The sequence below is a fragment of the Hyaena hyaena genome, unplaced genomic scaffold (assembly GCF_003009895.1).
Source record: "Hyaena hyaena isolate Hyena2069 unplaced genomic scaffold, ASM300989v1 scaffold_299, whole genome shotgun sequence".
NCBI classification, from domain to species: domain Eukaryota; kingdom Metazoa; phylum Chordata; class Mammalia; order Carnivora; family Hyaenidae; genus Hyaena; species Hyaena hyaena.
Genome location: NW_024080930.1, coordinates 643,223 through 662,477, shown reverse-complemented (window position 1 = coordinate 662,477; position 19,255 = coordinate 643,223). Strand labels below are relative to the sequence as shown.

The 19,255-nt window shown below is 40.5% G+C and overlaps 2 protein-coding genes across 6 annotated transcripts in view; both read left to right on the top strand.

The window, feature by feature from the left end:
- TENT2 (terminal nucleotidyltransferase 2) overlaps positions 1-2,525 on the top strand; it is a 74,150-nt gene extending 71,625 nt beyond the window's left edge. For all 5 annotated transcript variants that reach the window (XM_039247467.1, XM_039247466.1, XM_039247468.1 and 2 more), the window contains one exon: positions 1,076-2,525. In XM_039247467.1, the coding sequence (XP_039103398.1) occupies positions 1,076-1,150 (75 nt within the window). In that variant the 3' untranslated portion in view covers positions 1,151-2,525. The remainder of the gene's footprint in view (positions 1-1,075) is intronic.
- Positions 2,526-5,174: 2,649 nt separating this feature from the next.
- Positions 5,175-19,255, top strand: part of CMYA5 (cardiomyopathy associated 5) — a 93,843-nt gene continuing 79,762 nt past the window's right edge. The window contains exon 1 of the mRNA XM_039247434.1: positions 5,175-5,320. Within this exon, the coding sequence (XP_039103365.1) occupies positions 5,175-5,320 (146 nt within the window). The remainder of the gene's footprint in view (positions 5,321-19,255) is intronic.

Below are 19,255 nucleotides of genomic sequence, written 5' to 3'. Positions count from 1 at the left end.
GTGTCATATTACAAGCTGTCCTTCACATTAGGCCCTCTCTTTATCAACAGAATAGAAAATTTAAAATTAATGGAATTCTCCAAGACAAAACAAATATTCAAGAGGGAATATTTTTGTCTATTAGATTAAATTGAGAACTCAAAAATAGCATTGCTACATTGTTGTCCTTCTTGATGCCTGAGCTTTCATTTAGGATTGTTTAGCTATAAAACCAATACTTGTAGTCAGTTGAACAACTGAAGTAAGAATAAACCACAAAGATATGCAGTCATCAAGTAGTGAGCCAAATTTTTAGCCTCTGAATAAGAATTTCAGTTTTTTTCTGTTTACAAGTTCTGTTTGCTCTTCTTTTTCAGAAGTAATTAAAAAAGACTTTTTTTTAATGTTTTTTTTATTTATTTCTGAGAGGGAGAGGCAGCGTGAGCAGGGAAGGGTCAGAGAGAGAGGGAGACACAAAATCTGAAGCAGGCTCCAGGCTCTGAGCCAGCTGTCAGCACAGAGCCCGATGCGGGGCTTGAACCCACCAACCGTGAGATCATGACCTGAGCTGAAGTTGGTCGCTTAACCGACTAAGCCACCCAGATGCCCCCAGAAGTAATTATAAAGTGCTTTGTTAGAGATTTATTCTCTGCTTTGTAGTACTATTTTTAATTGTAAAAGCTTATAGATGCAAATTAGTCAACCAAATAATTGAAGTAATCTCACACTCTCAAACCCAAAGGTTTTGTCTTAATTACTTTGCTATTTTAGATGAAATTATTTAAATCTGTGAATAAATGTTAATATTGTCAGTTGTATCTCTTTGTACCATCTATGTGTCCATTTCCTTATTAATGAATTGGAACCACAAGGTATAGGGTTTTTAAATAACATTTTCTTTTCTGATGGCAGAAACAAGACTTCTACTATATTAAAAACTTGGGAGATAAACACACACACGTATACACACACAAAATCACCCCAAATTTTACCACCCAGAGGGAACCACTGTTAACATTCTAATTACTCTCCTTTCAGTCTTTAGTTCCACTTCTATTTTGTGTTTTAAGAATGATTTTTTTTCTTTTTCTCTCAGTCATGGCACAGATTGAAAAACAAAAGAGATTTGAACAGTATACTACCTTTAAGAGCTGCTATCCTGAAAAGATAACTGGCTTCTATTTCTTAATAAATTCTTATGAGAAATAAAGAACAGTAGTAACACCATAATGCATTTTGTTTACCTCCATCATAGTTTCTTTTTAACTTTTCTTGTTTTCATGTTTTATTTCTAAGAGGACATACTTATATAAAGATTGCATATTTTATTATGACATTTCCTAATAAAACCCTTTGATTTAAAGATGTATTTTTGAAAATGTTTACATTGATTAGTAATATTATGGCATGAATTTTCAAGAGATCAGATAAAATATTTTTCGGGGAATTATCTGAACAAATAAAAGGTTTTTGATATAACTTCAACTAATTATACCACATGTTAATACTGAAGAGATGTGTGGAATTTTGGAAAGGGACTGATTCACACATAACATATAATGTACAGTAGATAGTTTGTTGCCTGTCTGTTCTGGTAAAGTGAAGATTCAAGCCAGTTATTCGGTTACTTGAAACAAAATGAAATCTGTTATTTCACTGAAATCACTGCAGAGGCATGAAATACTGGACAATTGCCTTAAGTCTTCACTTGACTGCCAGGATAGACTGAGGCTTTGGGTATGTCTATATTAGCATTTCATTAGTACCTCACGTGCTTTTCATGTACTCTTGAGATTGCTTTAAATTTTTTGTTGAAAGCAGTACATTTTGCACTGTAGTAATATAATATGAGCACTCTGTATTGTTCAGTGGTTAGTAAGTTGTTTTAAAGAATTAGTTCATTGTAGACTTTTTGAAAAGATTAAGTCATCTGTGCTTTATGATAGGTCAGTGCAATGTGCACTTTTACTTTATTTCATGTTTTCCTGCTTTTATTTTCCCTGTGACCTGAAGCAACAGAAACTCAAAGATCAGAGTTGAGATTATATCCTATTGATAGTATCAGAGTTTGTCTGTGTACAATTATAGGATTGTAATCTAAACTGGAATTTTTAGGCAGTAAGCCACTATAAAATGTTTTAGGTAAGACATAAAATTATTATAAATAAAAGCTTAATGTTTGTAAAGATATCTTTTTTAGTATTTTTTTTCCACATGAAGAAGTAGTGGTGGCTGCTAAAAAAAAAAAAGTTACAGTGTTTATTAAGGTTGATTTTGGTTTATGTAAATATTTGTAAATTGGTCAGTGCCTGTACATTTAAATATGAGACGTAATCTTGAAAACAATTTTAACTTTTTCAAAAGGACTGTGTACAACTTCTTTTAGACCTGCTGTAGCACAGTTTGTACCTCTAATGTATTTGTTTTTTGCAGACCAATTCAAATGCTAAGACTTTTGCTTTTCTTTGAATTGTAAAGGTGCAGATTTTCATTTTCTTCTTTAATTTTTGTATGATGTCAAATGGAATAAAGTTTATATATGGAAATTGATGTGTGTTTTTTTTTTTTTGTGCAAGTCTTTACTTCTGAGATGAGGCTATAGTTACCATCTAGAACGGATCTGAGCTGAATCTAATTGTTATGCTTGATAATTTTAGATTATACAGAAAAATCTCAGAATTGATCTTTCTTGGTTAAGCCAGCTAACCACATCCACAACTCATTTCTCTGCAGTTTGAACCAATTAAGCTTGACAGATCAATTCTTTTTCTTGGAAACTTTCCTAAAATATACACTGGACAACTCTTCTTTATTAGAATGTATTGAACATAATTAATATTCTAGTGATGACTGGTCATCATTAAAAACAGTAAAAAATAGTCCTAATGCTCTATGGTAATACTGTATGGCTGTCAGGGAGGGTAAGTCGGCTGGGAGTTCCGCCTCTGTAGCATTAGGACATTTCCTAGGAAAGGCCCAGCGTTCACTGTGGTACTGACTCTTCCACTGCCACTGTTTTCTCAGCTCTCAGTGCCATACTCCCATCGCCCCCATCTTCCTGCTGCTGCTTGTTAGCTACCTTGCTACAATAAATACGTAAAGAAGTTATTAAACTTATACACATTTCTAAGTCAGTAGACTGAAACCTAAGATTATGTATCTTGTGATAGCCAAATGTGTCAGATAATTGGGCTGTTAATATATGAGGGAGTTTTTTAGACTTAAATTATTTTTCAGTTTGAATCACTTACTTGTGTGGTGAATAATACCTTCTTTCATTTTCTATTTGTTTTGATCTGGCCACTTCTATATATTTGCACGCGTTGTTAAGAAAGTAGTGTTAGAAAGTTAAAAAATGCAATCTGTACTGCAGTCTAATTTTTGAGTTGGTTTGAACTAGATCTTTGCACATAAATGTTGTTGGCTTTATTAGTGTTCCCAAGAAATGTTGAGTGAAATGAAAGGAATATACAGTGACTTCCTGTAGTTTGATTAGTGTTTAACACATTCCCATGACTGATTGAATGGTTTTTGTCCTAGGTTAGTGATCATTTGGGATTACTAGTTGGAAAAGCCTTGCTCATGTTAGGATGATGACTGTTGCTTATGTTAAACCTGGTTTAGTGAACCCTGGAGGACTGGACTCGTCTCTTCTCACACGTACCAGCTGATAATTCTGTACTGTAACTGGACTATCTGCAGTTCTTTGCACACAGACTTAATGCACACCTGTAAGCTAGTATAACTGGTGAATACTACCTAACTTGTGTTCATCATATTTAGCAACTCTGTGAATAGAATTTGCTGTAATTAAAAATAAATGTTGGCTATTCTAGCCATAAAATTATCCTCATGAAAAGAAGAATATGTATTGTAAAGATCTCTCTACCTGTTATATGTACTGAGCAGGTCTGGTCCTGTTTTCTTCAGGCGATAGTCGTTAAGCATCTAATATGTGCTAAGTATTTTGCTTCCTTCTGGGACTATATGAGTTGGGGATGGTGGAGGAAAAGATAGTAACAGATTTGCAAAATGTACAGAGGAAAAGAGACACGTGATTTGAATATAGGATTGAATTTAACCTCAGCATTTCAGAGAAAGTGATCTTGAATGGTGAGTCACTAGGTATAGAAAGGTGGGAAAAACCTTTCAGGCAGAACTGTGTAAGTAAAGGCATTGTGCTGTGACTTAATAAATGTTGGGAATCCTGACTTCCACAGAAGAAACCAGACAGATGTGGGTTTTTGTTATCCAGTGTTCATCTTCCTGAGGAGTTTGGGCTTTAGTCCTTGAGCACAGGGAAGCCATTGAGGGTTTTAGAGTTATGGGCATGACATCATCCAGTCAAAGGTCGGGGGCATTTGGGTTGAGTTTCAGACAAAACTTAGACGTTGGCTAATGTGAGGAAAATTATTTCTCTTCAAGGTTTTTAGGGGAGATAAAAATGCCCTCACTGAATAGCCTCGGGGCCACGGGGTAAAAGAATACACGACTCATAGGCAAACGTAAAAAATCAACGGTTCAGAACTGGGCTTGTGAACATGGCAGACCTAGCTCTTTCCCCTTGGATCGTTTACACTAGGCAGGGGACCTTGAGCAAACCAGTTTCCCAAGCTCTTCTGAGCCTCAGTTTTCTGATCTACAAAACCAGCATTGCATGCAGTTAAACGTACCACCTCAGAATCGCGAGGGGATAATGAAAGCGAGACCCTTAGCAGTGTGCCTGAACTAGGAACTGGCTCCGCTCAGTAACTAGCTATTGGGTTGGGATGAAAGGTGTATCAGGTAGTTCTGTACCAAACATGGGGCCTACCGAAACCACACTGCGGGGGAGAGGCGGGGCTGGGTCCCTTTTCTCCTCTCAACTCCCTGGCGCAGCTGGATCCTGTCCCTCGTGGAGTGATCACTGCTTGCCCAAAGGGCCTCCTGGGACCCGCCTGAACCGGTGGCGAGGGCTGGGGGGAGGTTGGCAGGCGTGGCGGAAGAGGAGAAGCTGAGCCCGGGCCCCAGAGGCTCGATGGCGAAACTTTGACGCCTTCTATTTAAAGTGTCGGGGCCAGCCCGCCCCCCGGGCGGGAACCCGAGCCGCGCGCCGGGGCAGGGCCGGCCGGGCCGGGGCCAGACACGCAGTCGGCGGGAGAACACCAGGCGCGCGCGGGCGGCTCCGGCTCCGGCTCCGGCCCGGCAGCGGCACGATGGCGAGCAGCGACGGCAGCCACGCCGCGGAGAGCCCCTTCGACTCCGACGGGGACGAGGAGGCGACCCGAAGGCTGGAGAGCGACGAGGACGAGGACGAGGAGGACGACACGGCCGCCGAGTCGGAGGAGGAGCCGGACGCCAGGTAGCGAGCGCCCCTCTCCTCAGGCCGCAGCCCGAGCGCCCGCCCGCGCGGCCGGCCGAGGGCCGGGAAATGCGGCCGCGAGGGCAGGGGCTTCGCAGGCTGCCTCCACACGTCTCCCTTTGCTTTCTCTGCACTAGAGTTCATTTCCTCCGAGCTAAGCACTTTCTCTCAGGGCGTGCTGCCTGGGTAAGGGACTTGAAGGTGAAGGTGCTTGCTGTCAGCTGGAGTGACAGGCCCGCCTGCAGCAGCAAAGTTCATCACCGCCCCCCTTCCCTCCTTCCCTCCCCCTCCCTCCCTCCCAGCAGCGTGTGACTTGCTGCTCTTGTGTATTCCCGGGGATTTACTTAGGGTCCTGCCTGACTACAGAATGTGCCGAAACGCTTACGTGCGGCCCAGGGCTTAGGAGCAATCGTGAAAGCCCGAGCTAGAAGAGAAGGGAGTACTGGGTGGGAGAGGAGGCAGAGAAGGCTGCTCTGGAGCCTTCAGACAACTGGAAGTCTGTTGGAACCTAGCCCTGGACTAGGTCGCTATGAGAAGGCTTCAGTTTGGTAGAAAGGCGCATCAAACCTCCGGACGAAAGATGCCTGAGTTTCAGTAACCCTTGTTCTTAAAATCGTGCTTCCCCCCCCCCCCCCCATGGTTCCAAATATCGTTTCAGTGAATGTGATTACAGTGAAGTAATACGGTGTAAAAATATGGGTCTCCTTCCACTTCCATCTCCCTCCCTGTCTTCGTGTGCGTCCTAGAATGAGAATAGTAGGAATCCTCTCCTCTCTATTTGGATTCGTTTCTACTTTCACCCATTCTCTTTGGGTCGTTGTTTTGTTTGCTTGTTTTGTCAGTCAGTCATGTCCTTTCTGAAATCTATTATAATGTCAGTAGAAAGGGGACATTTGTAGGGGACAGATGGATGTGCAACATTTCAGAATACCTTTCTCTCAAAGGTAAAAGCTCTGTCCAGCCAAAACCCACAGAGCTGAAGTTGAAATAGCCCATAGAGTAGCACTGTTTAAATGGTCAGTCAGATAAGACGACTGAAATGTGGTTACATTTTGACCATGCAACTGCCAAGTGGGAAGCAGGCACAGTCCCTGCCCTCAAGGATTTTATGGAAAAAGTTAGGGAGCAATCAGGGGAATATTTCATCTATGTGCTAAAGAAATGAGAGAGGCAGGGAGGACAGACCGTGCATACTGTGGAAGCTCGGAGGAGAGTGTGTGACTTCCTTGAGAGGAAGTGGCATGACCTGGGCCTTAGATAGTAGGCAAAAGATGCAGAAACGAGAGGCAGAAGAAAAGGCACCTCCGGGAAATGGAGAGGGAGGAGGGACCCGTGATTATTACCAGGCAATACTGAGAATGGAAATCTGTCAGTCCCAGCCTTTAGAACCTTTTCCCTTTAGCGGCGTTGGGGATCTTTCTATCTTTGCCCAACCAAAAATTACCACTTAGAGAATCCAAAAACTCACGATTCTAAAATGCGAGCAGCTGACAATGATTCCAAACACCACCGTGGGATTACTTTGCCCTTTGATGAAGGTCAGGATGTTCAGGTAAAGATAGGATTTATCTGCAGTAAGTTTCAGCCTGCTCTGACTGCAGGTGGTCAGGTGGATCAGGGCCAGAGTTGGAATTAGTAGAGTGAGGGAAACAGGAGGGAATGGTGGCTGGGTGGCTGGGTGCTGAGGCTTTGCAAACCATCACACTTTTACATTTTGGATTTGATAACATGAATAACAAGAAGTCAGTAATTCTGAGCAAGATTTACCTCAGATTGGAAACAGACTGGTGTTAGGGGAAGATTATTGACAGCAGATTGGCAGATTGGAAAGTTGGTTTCGGGAGGGCTCAGATCAGAGAGACAGTAGCAAAGAGGAAGAAAGATGTGTAGAGATTGAACTGTGGTGAGGGCCAAGGGAAAGGAGATGGCAGTAGGGCAAGAGGTAGAGAAATGTCAGTGGGCAGGACTGAGGGGGACTGAGAGTCCCAGACTTTTTCCTACCTTGAAGTATTGTTAGAAATCAAACCATTTTTTGTGTGTATGTTTACAAATATGGCCTAAAGTTCTTTTTCTTCTGTGGCTAGAGGTGAGGACTTGGAATATTCTATAAAGGACGGGAGATAAGAATGATGTCTCATTATTCTTCACCCCTTCCCTTTAACTCTTCTGCCAAAGTTTTACAATGATAAGAGGGCCCGCTCACTCTGTGCCAGGCTTAATGCTAAGTATTTACGTATGTTTTCTCATTTTAAACCCTACCAGCAATGCTATGAGATGACTCTCCTTTTATAGATGAGGGAACTGAGGCTTTATATAATTTCCGCAGGGTAAAAGGCAAGTCATTGTAAGAACCCAGATGTGAGCCTGGGTTTGTTTCCTCCAAGCCACTGATGGACTTTCACCACCTCCCTTCCCTTGCAGGAGAAACCCTTACTGTAGGTGAAACTGGAATGACTCCCACTAGCTTCTACCTTGAAAATTTCATAGAGCAAAAGGAAACACCCCATCTTTTTGCATAAGTGTGGAAATTTCCCCCCTTCTTGAATGGAAAACTTCTTTGCATTTTCTTGGAGGTCAGAACCATTCTCAGAAATTAAATTACAAACTGATTTGTTTAATTAAGAGGCACATAATAGTAAATAAATGGAAATAACCTAATAATAACAACAGAATGATTGACTCTTGCATCTACTTTATGTGATATTATTGGGCCATTGTTAAAATGCTATTTATAAAGGTCCCTAAAAATATAGAAAGTATATATATTGAATATGAAAAATATTCATTGTAAAATTTAGAATGATCTCACTGTAAAATAAAATATATATTGGGAATAGGCCTAAAAGTTTAGTAAAGTTTCCTAAAAAGTTAATAAAGGTTACCATAATAAAGAATATAATAAAAAGTTAATAAGGAACATTTCAGGACTGGTATATGGAGTTATCTATATAGTCACCTTTCTGATTCAAGGAAGAGAAATCGCCTTTAATTATAAAAATGCTTTTCTAGTGCAGACAAGCTCACCATTACACATTGCAGTGCTTATATCGGATCAGAGAACTACCCTCCTGATGTATCATTTAGTGGCACGAATATGAAAAATGGCATGAAAAAGCCTGAGTGTCATTCCTATTAGCCATTCTGTCGTGAGCAAATTCCTTATGTTCTCTGAGCCTCATTTTTCTCATCTGTAGTAATAATTCCTAATGTATAAGGAATGTATAATGTATAAGGTTGTCATAAACTATGTGAGTGTAAGAGTACTTGCCTTTAGTAGGTTCCCAATAAGTTTTAGTTTCTTTTTTTTTTTTAATTTTTTTTTAATGTTTTATTTATTTCTAGGAGAGAGAGAGAGACAGCGTGAGCAGGGGAGGGTCAGAGAGAGAGGGAGATACAGACTCTGAAACAGGCTCCAGGCTCTGAGCTGGCAGTCAGCACAGAGCCCGACGCGGGGCTCGAACCCACGAACCGCGAGATCATGACCTAAGCGAAAGTCGGACGCTTAACCGACTAAGCCACCCAGGCGCCCCAGTTTTAGTTTCTTATCTCCCTTCAGATGAAACATCACTGGCCATCAGATGAATTATTACTGGCCACAAAGTTATTTCTTCTGCCCACCTTCATCAACGAGGGGAGCATAATGGACTCAGTTTCCAATAAGTAATGATCCTGCTCCACTTTGGCTTTTTCCTGTTTTCATTCACTAAACATTCATGGAATGCCTACTGACTGCCATGGACCATGCAAGGTGCTAGAGATACAAAAATTATTAAGAATCCATTACTGTCCCAAGGTGTTCACTTTCTACTTAGAGAAACAGAAAAACATAATTGTGTCATTAACTTTAACTTTATAAGAGATTTAAGGGGAAAAAAGGTCTGTATGAAGTACCTCAAAGTAGGGAGAAAGTCCTGGGAGCCATCCTGCCTGGGAGGATTGGAGAAGGCTTCATAAGGGGCCTTTGGAGCAGGGTATTCAATCATAATGAGGTGCCTAGAACGCTAATAATTTTTGAATATAAAAAACCTATTTTTGTGTTGCTAAAACTTCATACCAAAGTTCTATGTAAAAAGTAGCTCTATAAAACCTACAGGATTTCAGAGCTGGGAGAAGCTTTAGAAATTTCTCTTCCCAGACAGTCCTTTTGCAGATTCAGGAAACTGAGCATGAGGGAACATTTGTTCAAAGTCACACAACTTTTTAGTGGTAAAGTTGAGACTTAATCCAGGAGTTTGAGCTCCAATCTAATGTTCATTAGTTTATTCTTTCAACAAATAATTGAGCTACTATGTGCCAGGCATTTTCTGGGCACAAAGGATATAGCAGTGAACAAAATGAGCAAAGTTTACGCCCTCCTGGGAGTGAGTGACTTTCCAGTTTGGGGAGACAAAGAAATAAACAAATATGAAATATGTCAGGTGGTAATAAGTGGTATGAGGACAAATGCAGCAGGATAAGGGTTTTGCTGCTTTGGATAAGGTGGTGAGGAAGGCCTCCCTGGAAGGTGACATTTGAGCGGAGACTTAAGGAATGAGGGTTCTAGGCAAAAGGAAGAGCTGGTGTAAGGGCTCTGAGGCAGGAATATGTGTGGCTTATTTGAGGAGTAGGTAGGAATGCTGGAGCAGAGTAAATAATGAGAGTGGAGAGGTGGGAGGTGAACCTAAGAGGTAGTTGGGTTGCAGATCCCGTAGCATTTTGTAGGCCATAGTAAGGACTTCAGATTTTATTCTGAGTGAAAAAGGAAGCTAGATTCAGCCTACTGAGTCATTCAAGGTTTAAAACAAGCAAACAAGAAAAACATGATGATTGCAGTATTCCATTAAAAAGTAAGGACCTATACATTCATATATTCATTAATAATATTTATTGAACACCGACTATAGGCCAAATGCTGTGCTAAATGTTTCAAATTCTTGGTCTCCTGTATGGTGGGAAATATGTAAATATGCATTCATTATTTCTGCATTTTTCTGATTGCAGAACAGTGAAGCTGGACTCATTTAGTCTTTCTGACAGGTCACTTAGAAATTTTTCAGTGTTTTTGCTTCAAATTATTTTCTCTTGTTCAGTTTTAATTTCTCTGTTTAAGCACAAAGGATTAATGCCACAGCAGTACCCAGCTCTTAAAACTCCTCTTGAATTGCAGTTTTGCCAGTGCCTGTATAAAATAGGTCTGTGTAAGGTGATAGAATTAAAATTCTTAGTGATCTTTACATTTAAGTAATCGTTGTTAGAAAGGAAACTTTTGGAAGGTGAAGGGAGTTTGTAAGTGGTTTTTGTTATCAGTACGGAGCACTCTGTTACCATGTATCTATTTATATGATGTCTCCCACTGCTGTACTAACCCAGGTGTTTTGACAAGTGTGTTATTTGAGCCAGCCCTCTTTGGAGGTCAGTGGAAAGAGCTGAGATGGGAGGAGGGGTGACTGCTCAGGATGCCAGAGACAGAGGGAGGAGAGCCGATAAAACAGGCGCTTGGAGCCTGAAACCGAAGAGCTATTTAAGTGCTGGCTGCATGAGTATTACATGCCCTTGGTTAGACTTTGACTCAATATAAGGAATACAGCAAGGGTTGGATTTTTTTTTTTTTTTAGAGCAAACCTACTGATGTGCACAACATATTGAATTTTGCAAAAATAAAATATATCTATTTCCTGGATATTCTGAACCTGGGCTTAGTCAAAAACCTTGACTCAGTTCAGACAATATAACCAAATCTCTTTCCAACCAAGAAAACTTAAAGTCAAAAACCTTGACTCAATTCAGACAATATAACCAAATCTCTTTCCAACCAAGAAAACTTAAGAGACTCAGGTATAAGACACGGGATATCGTTTGTACCTGATATAGTTATCTCTGGCTTAGTCCAGCATTCTCTAATAGACATATAATGTGAGCCACATATGTAATTTAAAATTTTCTAATAGCCACCTTAAAAAAGGTAAAAAGAAACAGGTGAAATTAATTTTAATAATTTTTTAATTTAAACTACTACACAAGTTATTATAATTTCAACATGTAATCAATATAAAATTATTAATGGATATTTTACATGTTTTTATGCTAAGTCTTTGAGATTTGATGTATGTTTTACTTTTACAGTGCATCTCAATTTTTCCCCCACAGCTGCATTTCAAGTACTCAGTAGCCACATGTGGTTAGCGGCTGCTGTATTAGTGCAGGCCTGATAATACCTGGACATCCATTAGCTCCAGTGGAATCCACAAAACTTCTCCTAAAGTTGTATATGTGTATATACAACTGTTATATATGTGTATACACTTTAGGCACCAGGAACATAGAGGTGATTGGATGGCACAGTTCTTTCTCTCAAGGAGCTCCCAGCCTGGTACAGGGAAGCAATTAGCTCCAACATAATGTCATAAGCACTGCACTAAGGATATTAAATAGAGGGAAAAAAAAACATACATTCTTCTTAAAATGACACTTAGAAAGGTTTTGCAGAGGTAATGCCACAGCTGGGCAGCAAGGTATTTCAGGTACCATATGTGGTTAGATAGTCCTTTAGCCCCTGGTTCCAGCTCTCCTGCTGCTAATTGCTCCTCTGCCTTAGCTTTCTTTTTCTCATCCACCCTGAAGCACTTAGCATTTCCAAGACTGAGAATATTTGTTGAATGAATGAGTGAATGGCATGAATAGCTGGATGGATGAATAAGCAGGTGGATGCCAAGTCATCCAGACTCCCCTGAGAAGCAAATTTAGTTGGGATGTTGAACTGTTAGCTTAGGTAAAATTGTGGTACCATTCATTTACCAGGCATTGACGATGTCCAGTGACTCTGGAAACACAGTAGCTTGGAGGGGACAGTGATAAGTACCGAGGGATTGTTCAATTAGGATGTCTGTGGTCATCATTCCCACCTTGTGTGACTTTTTGGAAAGCCTCCCCTAGGCTGACCCTTCAGCCAGATCATAGATGGGAGGATAAGAATAGGCTTTTGCTTTTTGCCCAGAGAAAAGTCCTCTATTAAGACAATTGGAGTGTGTATTCAGTTCCAAAATTCCATATCCTAATCTGATAAAGTCCAAGATATGTGGGAAGATTAATTGATGCTACTGTTGTCTTCCAGACTGAACGCTCAAAGCCTTCTCATGGAGCCATTACTCTGTTTTCTTAGTTTGCATATGTTTCTCTTTAAAAAAATTCACATGCTAAACACATTTACATTCACCACACATTTCCTCTTAATGGCTGAATTCACTAGGGCACTTAAAATTGTGGATTTGTAAATAAGATTAATTTCCTTCTGTTATGACTTTGTTAAATTAACATTTGTTAAGCAGAGCATAGGATGCCAGATGGCAAGCCATGGTTTGACTAAAGACCACAAAAGAAATTGCAGTCGGATCTTTATTACTGACAAGCCCTGGAGGAAGTTCACAGCATACGTACCTCATGGGGCCACACAGGAGGTGAAGGCAGAGTTCAGGCAGAGAGAAAGTCAAGACCCCCAAGACTCGTGCCTTTATTAGAGTCCATGAGTGGAGGGCTTTGAGTTTCCTGGGCTAAGACTGGATCAGTCAATTTGAACTAAAATCAGTGGGGTTTTGGTAAGGGGCATACAAAGGGGAGGCACTAAAGAGGGAGAGACTGTTGTTGATCACAGGAACTGTTGGGGAGATCATATCAGGAACTTTCAATGGCATGTGACTCCTCAGACTTACCTAGGACAAGTGTTTGCATGAGGAAGGCTGGTTAGCTTAAGGCTCCCGCAGGCCACCTGACCAAACAAAATGGATGCTGAGGCCCCAATACCATGGAGTAGTTTAGCTAAGCTCATGACACCTTCGATTTCAGAAATGTCCCTACTATCAGAAATGAGGCTCTCATTCATTCAACAGAAATTTATTGAGGATCTACATAGAATGAGTGAACAAAACAGAATCCCTAATCTCTAGAGTTTAGTTTTTGGAGAGGGCAGCCAGTAAACAAATAATCTCACCTGTAATTAGTTGAAGCAAATGCATTAGTAAAATGAATTGGGCCTGGGGAGCTGAGGTGGGCATCTACTAGTATGTCAGCCCATCAAGTCTCAGAGTCTTTGTGTTAGTCTCTGGGTCCACCTTGCTAGCACTTCTCTTTCTGCCTACAGAAAAAGATTTCAGTGCCCTGTGGTCCAAGTCTAGCAGGAAAGCCTGGCTGCTGATGACACTTAACCTTGTAGGGGCCTTAGCTTCATTTCCCTGACTTATGTTCCTGATGAGTGAACAGAGACCCAGAGAAGGGAAGAGAAACTAGTATTGACTCAAGGAATAGCTAGTCTATCCCTTGAACTGTCACGTGTTATTTTGAATTATTTTCTCAATAACTCTATGATATAGGCATTGTTTTCATCTCCGTTTATGAAAGAGAAAATGGAGGCTTAGCAATACAGAGTAATTTATCTAATGTCAGACAGCTCGTTAAGTGTGCTAGGGTTCTAACCCTAGTCTAATGGTTCTCACGAGTTCAGTGCTTACCTCAAAGTTTTATGTCTCTATACACTGTGGACACATATCTGGTCTTTATTAGCCAATTTCTTTTTTGAGTATAAATTAGTTTTAAAAAAGTAACTATTTTAATTTACTTCTAATTTTAAAAGCAAAGCATACAAGACCCAGAAAATCTACATAGTAGCTAATCCTGACCAGCACCCTAGCCTATTAAGTTTCCTAGTGTGTAATAGGGGGAGTAGATCTTATGTTTAAAAATAGACATTAGGCAATCTAGTGTGATTGAATTTTCATAAGGTCAAACATAGCAACACCAAAATAACTTATCTACATGCTCTGTGGGATCATATGATAAATGTTTAATAGATATTTACTATAATACCTTCATTTAAAAGAATTTGTATTGGATTTAGGATGGTACACTTCGAAGTTTTGGTATCTAGTTTTTTTGTTTTTGTTTTTGTTTTTGTGGGTTTTTCCCCCCATGAGAGAATGAGGAGAAGACTGAGACTATTGTGGTTTTTGTCTCCTCTTATACTTTTTGGATATCCAAGTAAGGGCTTCAGTAAATCCCTTCTTCATCCAGCATCATTTTGTGCATAACCCAGGTTTTAATGCCAAAACACACCTGATAGGATTGAAAAGACCTAGATTATCACCCTGCCTCTGCCACTTACTTGCTGTGTGACTTGGTGCAAGATACTTCACCTCTCTGTGTGAAGTGTTGCATAGGTTTCAACACCGTACCTGGCCTGCTTACCTCTCGCAGCTCTTCTCGCACCATTCTGGTATGTTCAGTACATTCCAGCCATGCTGGCATTTTTAGAACCTCCAACATGCAAAGGCTGTTCCTGCATCCAGGTCTTTGACTTGCTATTTTCTTTCCCTGGCACTTTTTCCCCAAATTCACTCTTCAGGTTTTGGTACGAATGTCACTTATTTATTTCATTTCATTTCATTTCATTTCATTTCATTTCATTTCATTTCATTTCATTTCAATTCATTTCATTTCATTTAGTGTGAGAGAGGAGAGCTCAAGCAGGGTAGGAGCATAGAGAGAGAGAGGGAGACAGAGAAGCTCAAGGAGGCTTTGCACTGCCAGCCCAGAGCCCAGTGCGGGGCTTGAACCCACACACCATAAGATCATGACCTGAGCAAAACCAAGAGTTGGATGCTTAACCCACCAAGCCACCCAGGCGCCCCATATATGTGACTTAAAGAGACTTTCCTCAACCCCTCTGCCCATCGGGCTCTCTTATCTTTCGCTATCACATTATTCTATTTCAGATTGCTCTTCATAGCATCTCTCAGTATCTGAAATGAAATCTTTTGGTTTATTCATTGTTTATTGCCACCACTGGAGGAGGAGCTCCATGAAGGCAGGACCTTGCACTGCCTCTCTGCTGCGTCTCCAGCAGCTAGAACACACGTTCTGGCACCTTAAGAAATGGTTGTTGAATAGTAGATACTTAAGAAATGGTTGTTGAATGAACAAGTGGTTGGAGCTCACCACAAAACATTTCATTCCAGGGCCTTAGGTTTCCTTCTTTCAGATCAAGGCCACCCATGTTCATCACTGCCTTAAACCATCTTGTTCCTGGGTGCCAAGACAGGGCACGAGCATGAGGGCTGACAAGTGGTCTTTGAATTTGGCAAAAATGCAGGTCAATAGAGACAGACTAAGGACAAAAATGCTGTCATCTGTGCGAAGGTTAAAAGTTTGACCCTATCAGCATCTGTTTTAGATTGTATTCCCTTTGGAACAAATCCCTTCAAATATGGGATCTTATGGCACTCTCCTGGGAGAAGAGGAACGAGGAAAGAAGTGGGTTCTTAGGAGTAAGAGGGCACCAGAGGCCCACTGAAGTGACAATTGTGCCTCCTCCATCCTGCTCAGAGGAGTGAGTTAAGAGGATAACCCAGGACACTGCAGAAAACCATTTTCTCCAAGCCCTAGACCTCAGATTACTCATTACTCTGAGAGGGAGGGATATTCTTATTTTTCTGACTCTGAGAATCCAGGACACAAAAAGAGGGGATTGGAAGGTAGCATCCACAAAGTTGGCAGTGTTAATATATGCCTGATAATAAAATGTATAGTTAAATCAGTTGATAGGATTCCTACTCTATTTACATACTAGACCCTTTGGAAGAAAATCCCTAGATACTGATCTAGTTGACAGGAGATGAAGGATAACACGGCTTCTGTGGCTGCAGAACCAAGGCAGAGAGATGACTGCCGGCTGCTGAAACCTGGAGCCTTACCATCTGAATAACTTACGAGAATCAGTGGCCTACTTAATCTTAGAGGAAAATGGCAAGAAGTGGCATCCATTTCATAGAGTCTTCTTTCCATTTGTCTCTGCTCCAGTTCTTACCTGCTGCTCAAACTGCCAGAGTTTCCACCTGTCAAACACACATGTTCCCTTGGACTGAATTTGCACAGCTTAAGAGTTAAGAATCACCAATTCAGAAACCCAGGCTTTAGTAACAACTTTTCCTCTGCACAGCTTTCCATTTGCCAGGAAAATCTCATGGAAGTGATTTTCTCCAGGCAAGGGGAACTGCCTTGGGTTCCACAGTCAGCGTCAGTCAGGTTTGGAGTTGTAGTAGAAGCTGTGACCAATTGAAGCAGAAAATAACTGTATTCACTGGATATTGGTAGTTCAGAAAACCATGAGTGTGGAAAAGAGAGTTTAGGTGGCCAGGAACAACCCTTAAAACCATGCTTCAAGACTGGTCTGGTAAACTATACAACTCAATTATAAAAAGACAAATAGCTTAATTTTAAAATGGGCAAAGGATCTGAATTGACAGTTCTCCAAAGAAGATATTCAGATGTCCAATGAGCCCATGAAAAAAGTGTTCAATATCATTAGCCATCAGGGAAATGCAAGTGAAAACACAGGATACCACTTCACATCTACTAAGGTAACTCTAACCAAAAAGATAATAACAAGTGTTGGTGAAGATATAGGAAAATCAGAATCCTCATACATTGCTGATGTGAGTGTAAAATGATACAACTGCTTTGGAAAACAATCTGGTAGTTCTCTAACAGTTAAACATAGAGTTACCATATGACCCAACAATTCCACTCCTAGGTATATACCCCAGAGAAATGAACAGATATCTCCATACAAGAACTTGTTCACAAGTGTTCATAGCAGCTTTATTCATAAAAGCCAAAAAGTGGAAATGACTGAAATATCCATGAACTAATGAATGGATAAAGAAAATATGATATATTCATACATGGGATATTATTTGGCCATAAAAAGGAAGGAAGTATTGGTTTGTGCTACAACATGGATGAACCTTGAAAACAATATGCTTAGGGAAAGAAGACAGACTTAAAGGACCACATACCATATACTTCCATGTTTATGAAATGTCCAGAAGAGGCAAATTCATGGAGATAGAAAAGATATTAGTGGTTGCCTAGAGCTGGGAGAGAGATGGGCAGAGGATTGGGGGATAATGCTTAAGCAGAGTGGGATATTTTTGGGGGCTGATGAGAATGTTCTAAAATTGATTGTGGCAATGTTTGCACAACTCTTAATATACTAAAAGCCAATGAATTGTATGCCTTAGGTGGATGAATTGTATTGTATATGCATTATATCTCAGTAAGGCTGTTTGGTTTTTTTAATTTGTTGGGTAAGGAAATGGTTGCCATTACTACTGGGCACTAGATGACACAATTTGTACCTTAGCCACTTTCATACCAGCAACTCAGGATTTCAACAGTTGCTACCCCCAGAGAAAATGAGGGTCTCTACCATTTATCTCATTCATCAGTGGCTCTCAAGTCAGTCTAGACTGGATGTGAAGGTCATCATGGAGAGAATATCTGTCATTGTTGCCTTCAGGACCCATAAGGTGAATTCACCAAATGGGAAGAGAAGTCAGATGCTAGACAGTCAAAAGGATGTCAGATGTCTACTGGAACAGCATGAAACACTGGACTAGGATTTCTTCAGGTTTTGTTACCTGATCCTCAGAATGTTGAATACATGGTACATTAGATTTTACTTTTTCTATGGATGGACAATGCTTTATTTAAACAGTGGAACAAATCAACTAGTTAATATTTCCATAAGGAATTTAAATTGGAAATACAACACAGAGCAATGACCAAATACAACCATATGAGGTTGAAGTACCTTTTCCCATTAAATATCAACTAAATCTAACTATCACCGTTTATTCTAGCTTTGCTTTCCATTTTATGATGAAAACAAGTCTTTAATTTAGGCCTCACTGTAACCTGTCTTGCACATCTTGGTGTCTCTGCTTTGGGGTTTCAAAGCTCTATTGAAATCTGTCTGTTGCCATTAATTATCTGTTTGCCATTATTAGAAAGTTAATTGCCTTTTAATTCTTTCAGTCTATATACCTAGGTCAGCCCTCCTTTGGGGAATTATGCTTCAACTCACAAGGTGGGGTACTACAACCCTGGCCAAGGGGAGAAATGAGACTCAGATTCTCTTTTCTGGTTACTTGGAAATGGAGACATTGATTCTATTTAGCTAGTTTTAGAAACAAAAGGTTTGGGAGACAGGTCTCGACTTTTTGGAGATCTGTTCCACTTTATTTTGATCTTTTCAATAATATTCTGGTCTTTATGTTTTTAAAAAATTGGTAATTTTTCTATTAGTCAAAAAATTCTAAATTTACATCTATAAACTGCCCAAGAAGAAATTAGCTAAAATTGCTGAGCATAGCTTGGTGTCTGACTTGGTATCCAGGAAAAAAAATGCTATTTAAAGCTAAATACAGCCTATCTGTCAAGGCAGGGAGCCCAGAGTATAGAAGATACGTGGGGAGGAGAGCCACATAGATGGGAAGGGTAGAACTCTGAGTAGGATCACCCAGCAGGTTTCTAAAACCTTAAAACAGTGCACTCAACAATAGAGTATGAACAAGGAATTCGGCAAACACACCTGTTGTCTACCCAGGTGCAAGAGAGTGAAAGCCATCTGAATCTATCCTGTCACTCACGAAGGCCGCCATCCTTCATCAAAGCAGGTCATGCCATCTGCCAGAGGCAAGGTTGTATTGCCTTTTCCACCCCTCTCTCCGTGTTCCCTGGAATATAGAGGCATTGAAAGAGAGAGAAGCAATAAAACACCTTTTCAGAAAGCCAGGATTCTCTGCTTTTGTTTTTGTTTTATGTCTTAATCTCCTTGGGAAATAACTATTAGTAAACCTAAGAACTCCAAGACAATTGTGTAGGCTCTGGGGCTGAAGGTGCCATTTGGTAGCAGCCGTGTTGAGCCATGTGCAAAAGACACTGAGGAAGCCATGCTTCAGGAGAGAGAGACAGAGAGACAAGATTCATGATGGATTTCCTCTTTTCTCTTCCCTGTGAGACCTGGATACATCTGCCCGTGGATTCCATGAGAAATCTTTTTCCTTCAGATGAGTCCCCTCCAATTTAAGCTAGCTTGAGAGAATTTGTTCCTTGCACAAGAGTGCT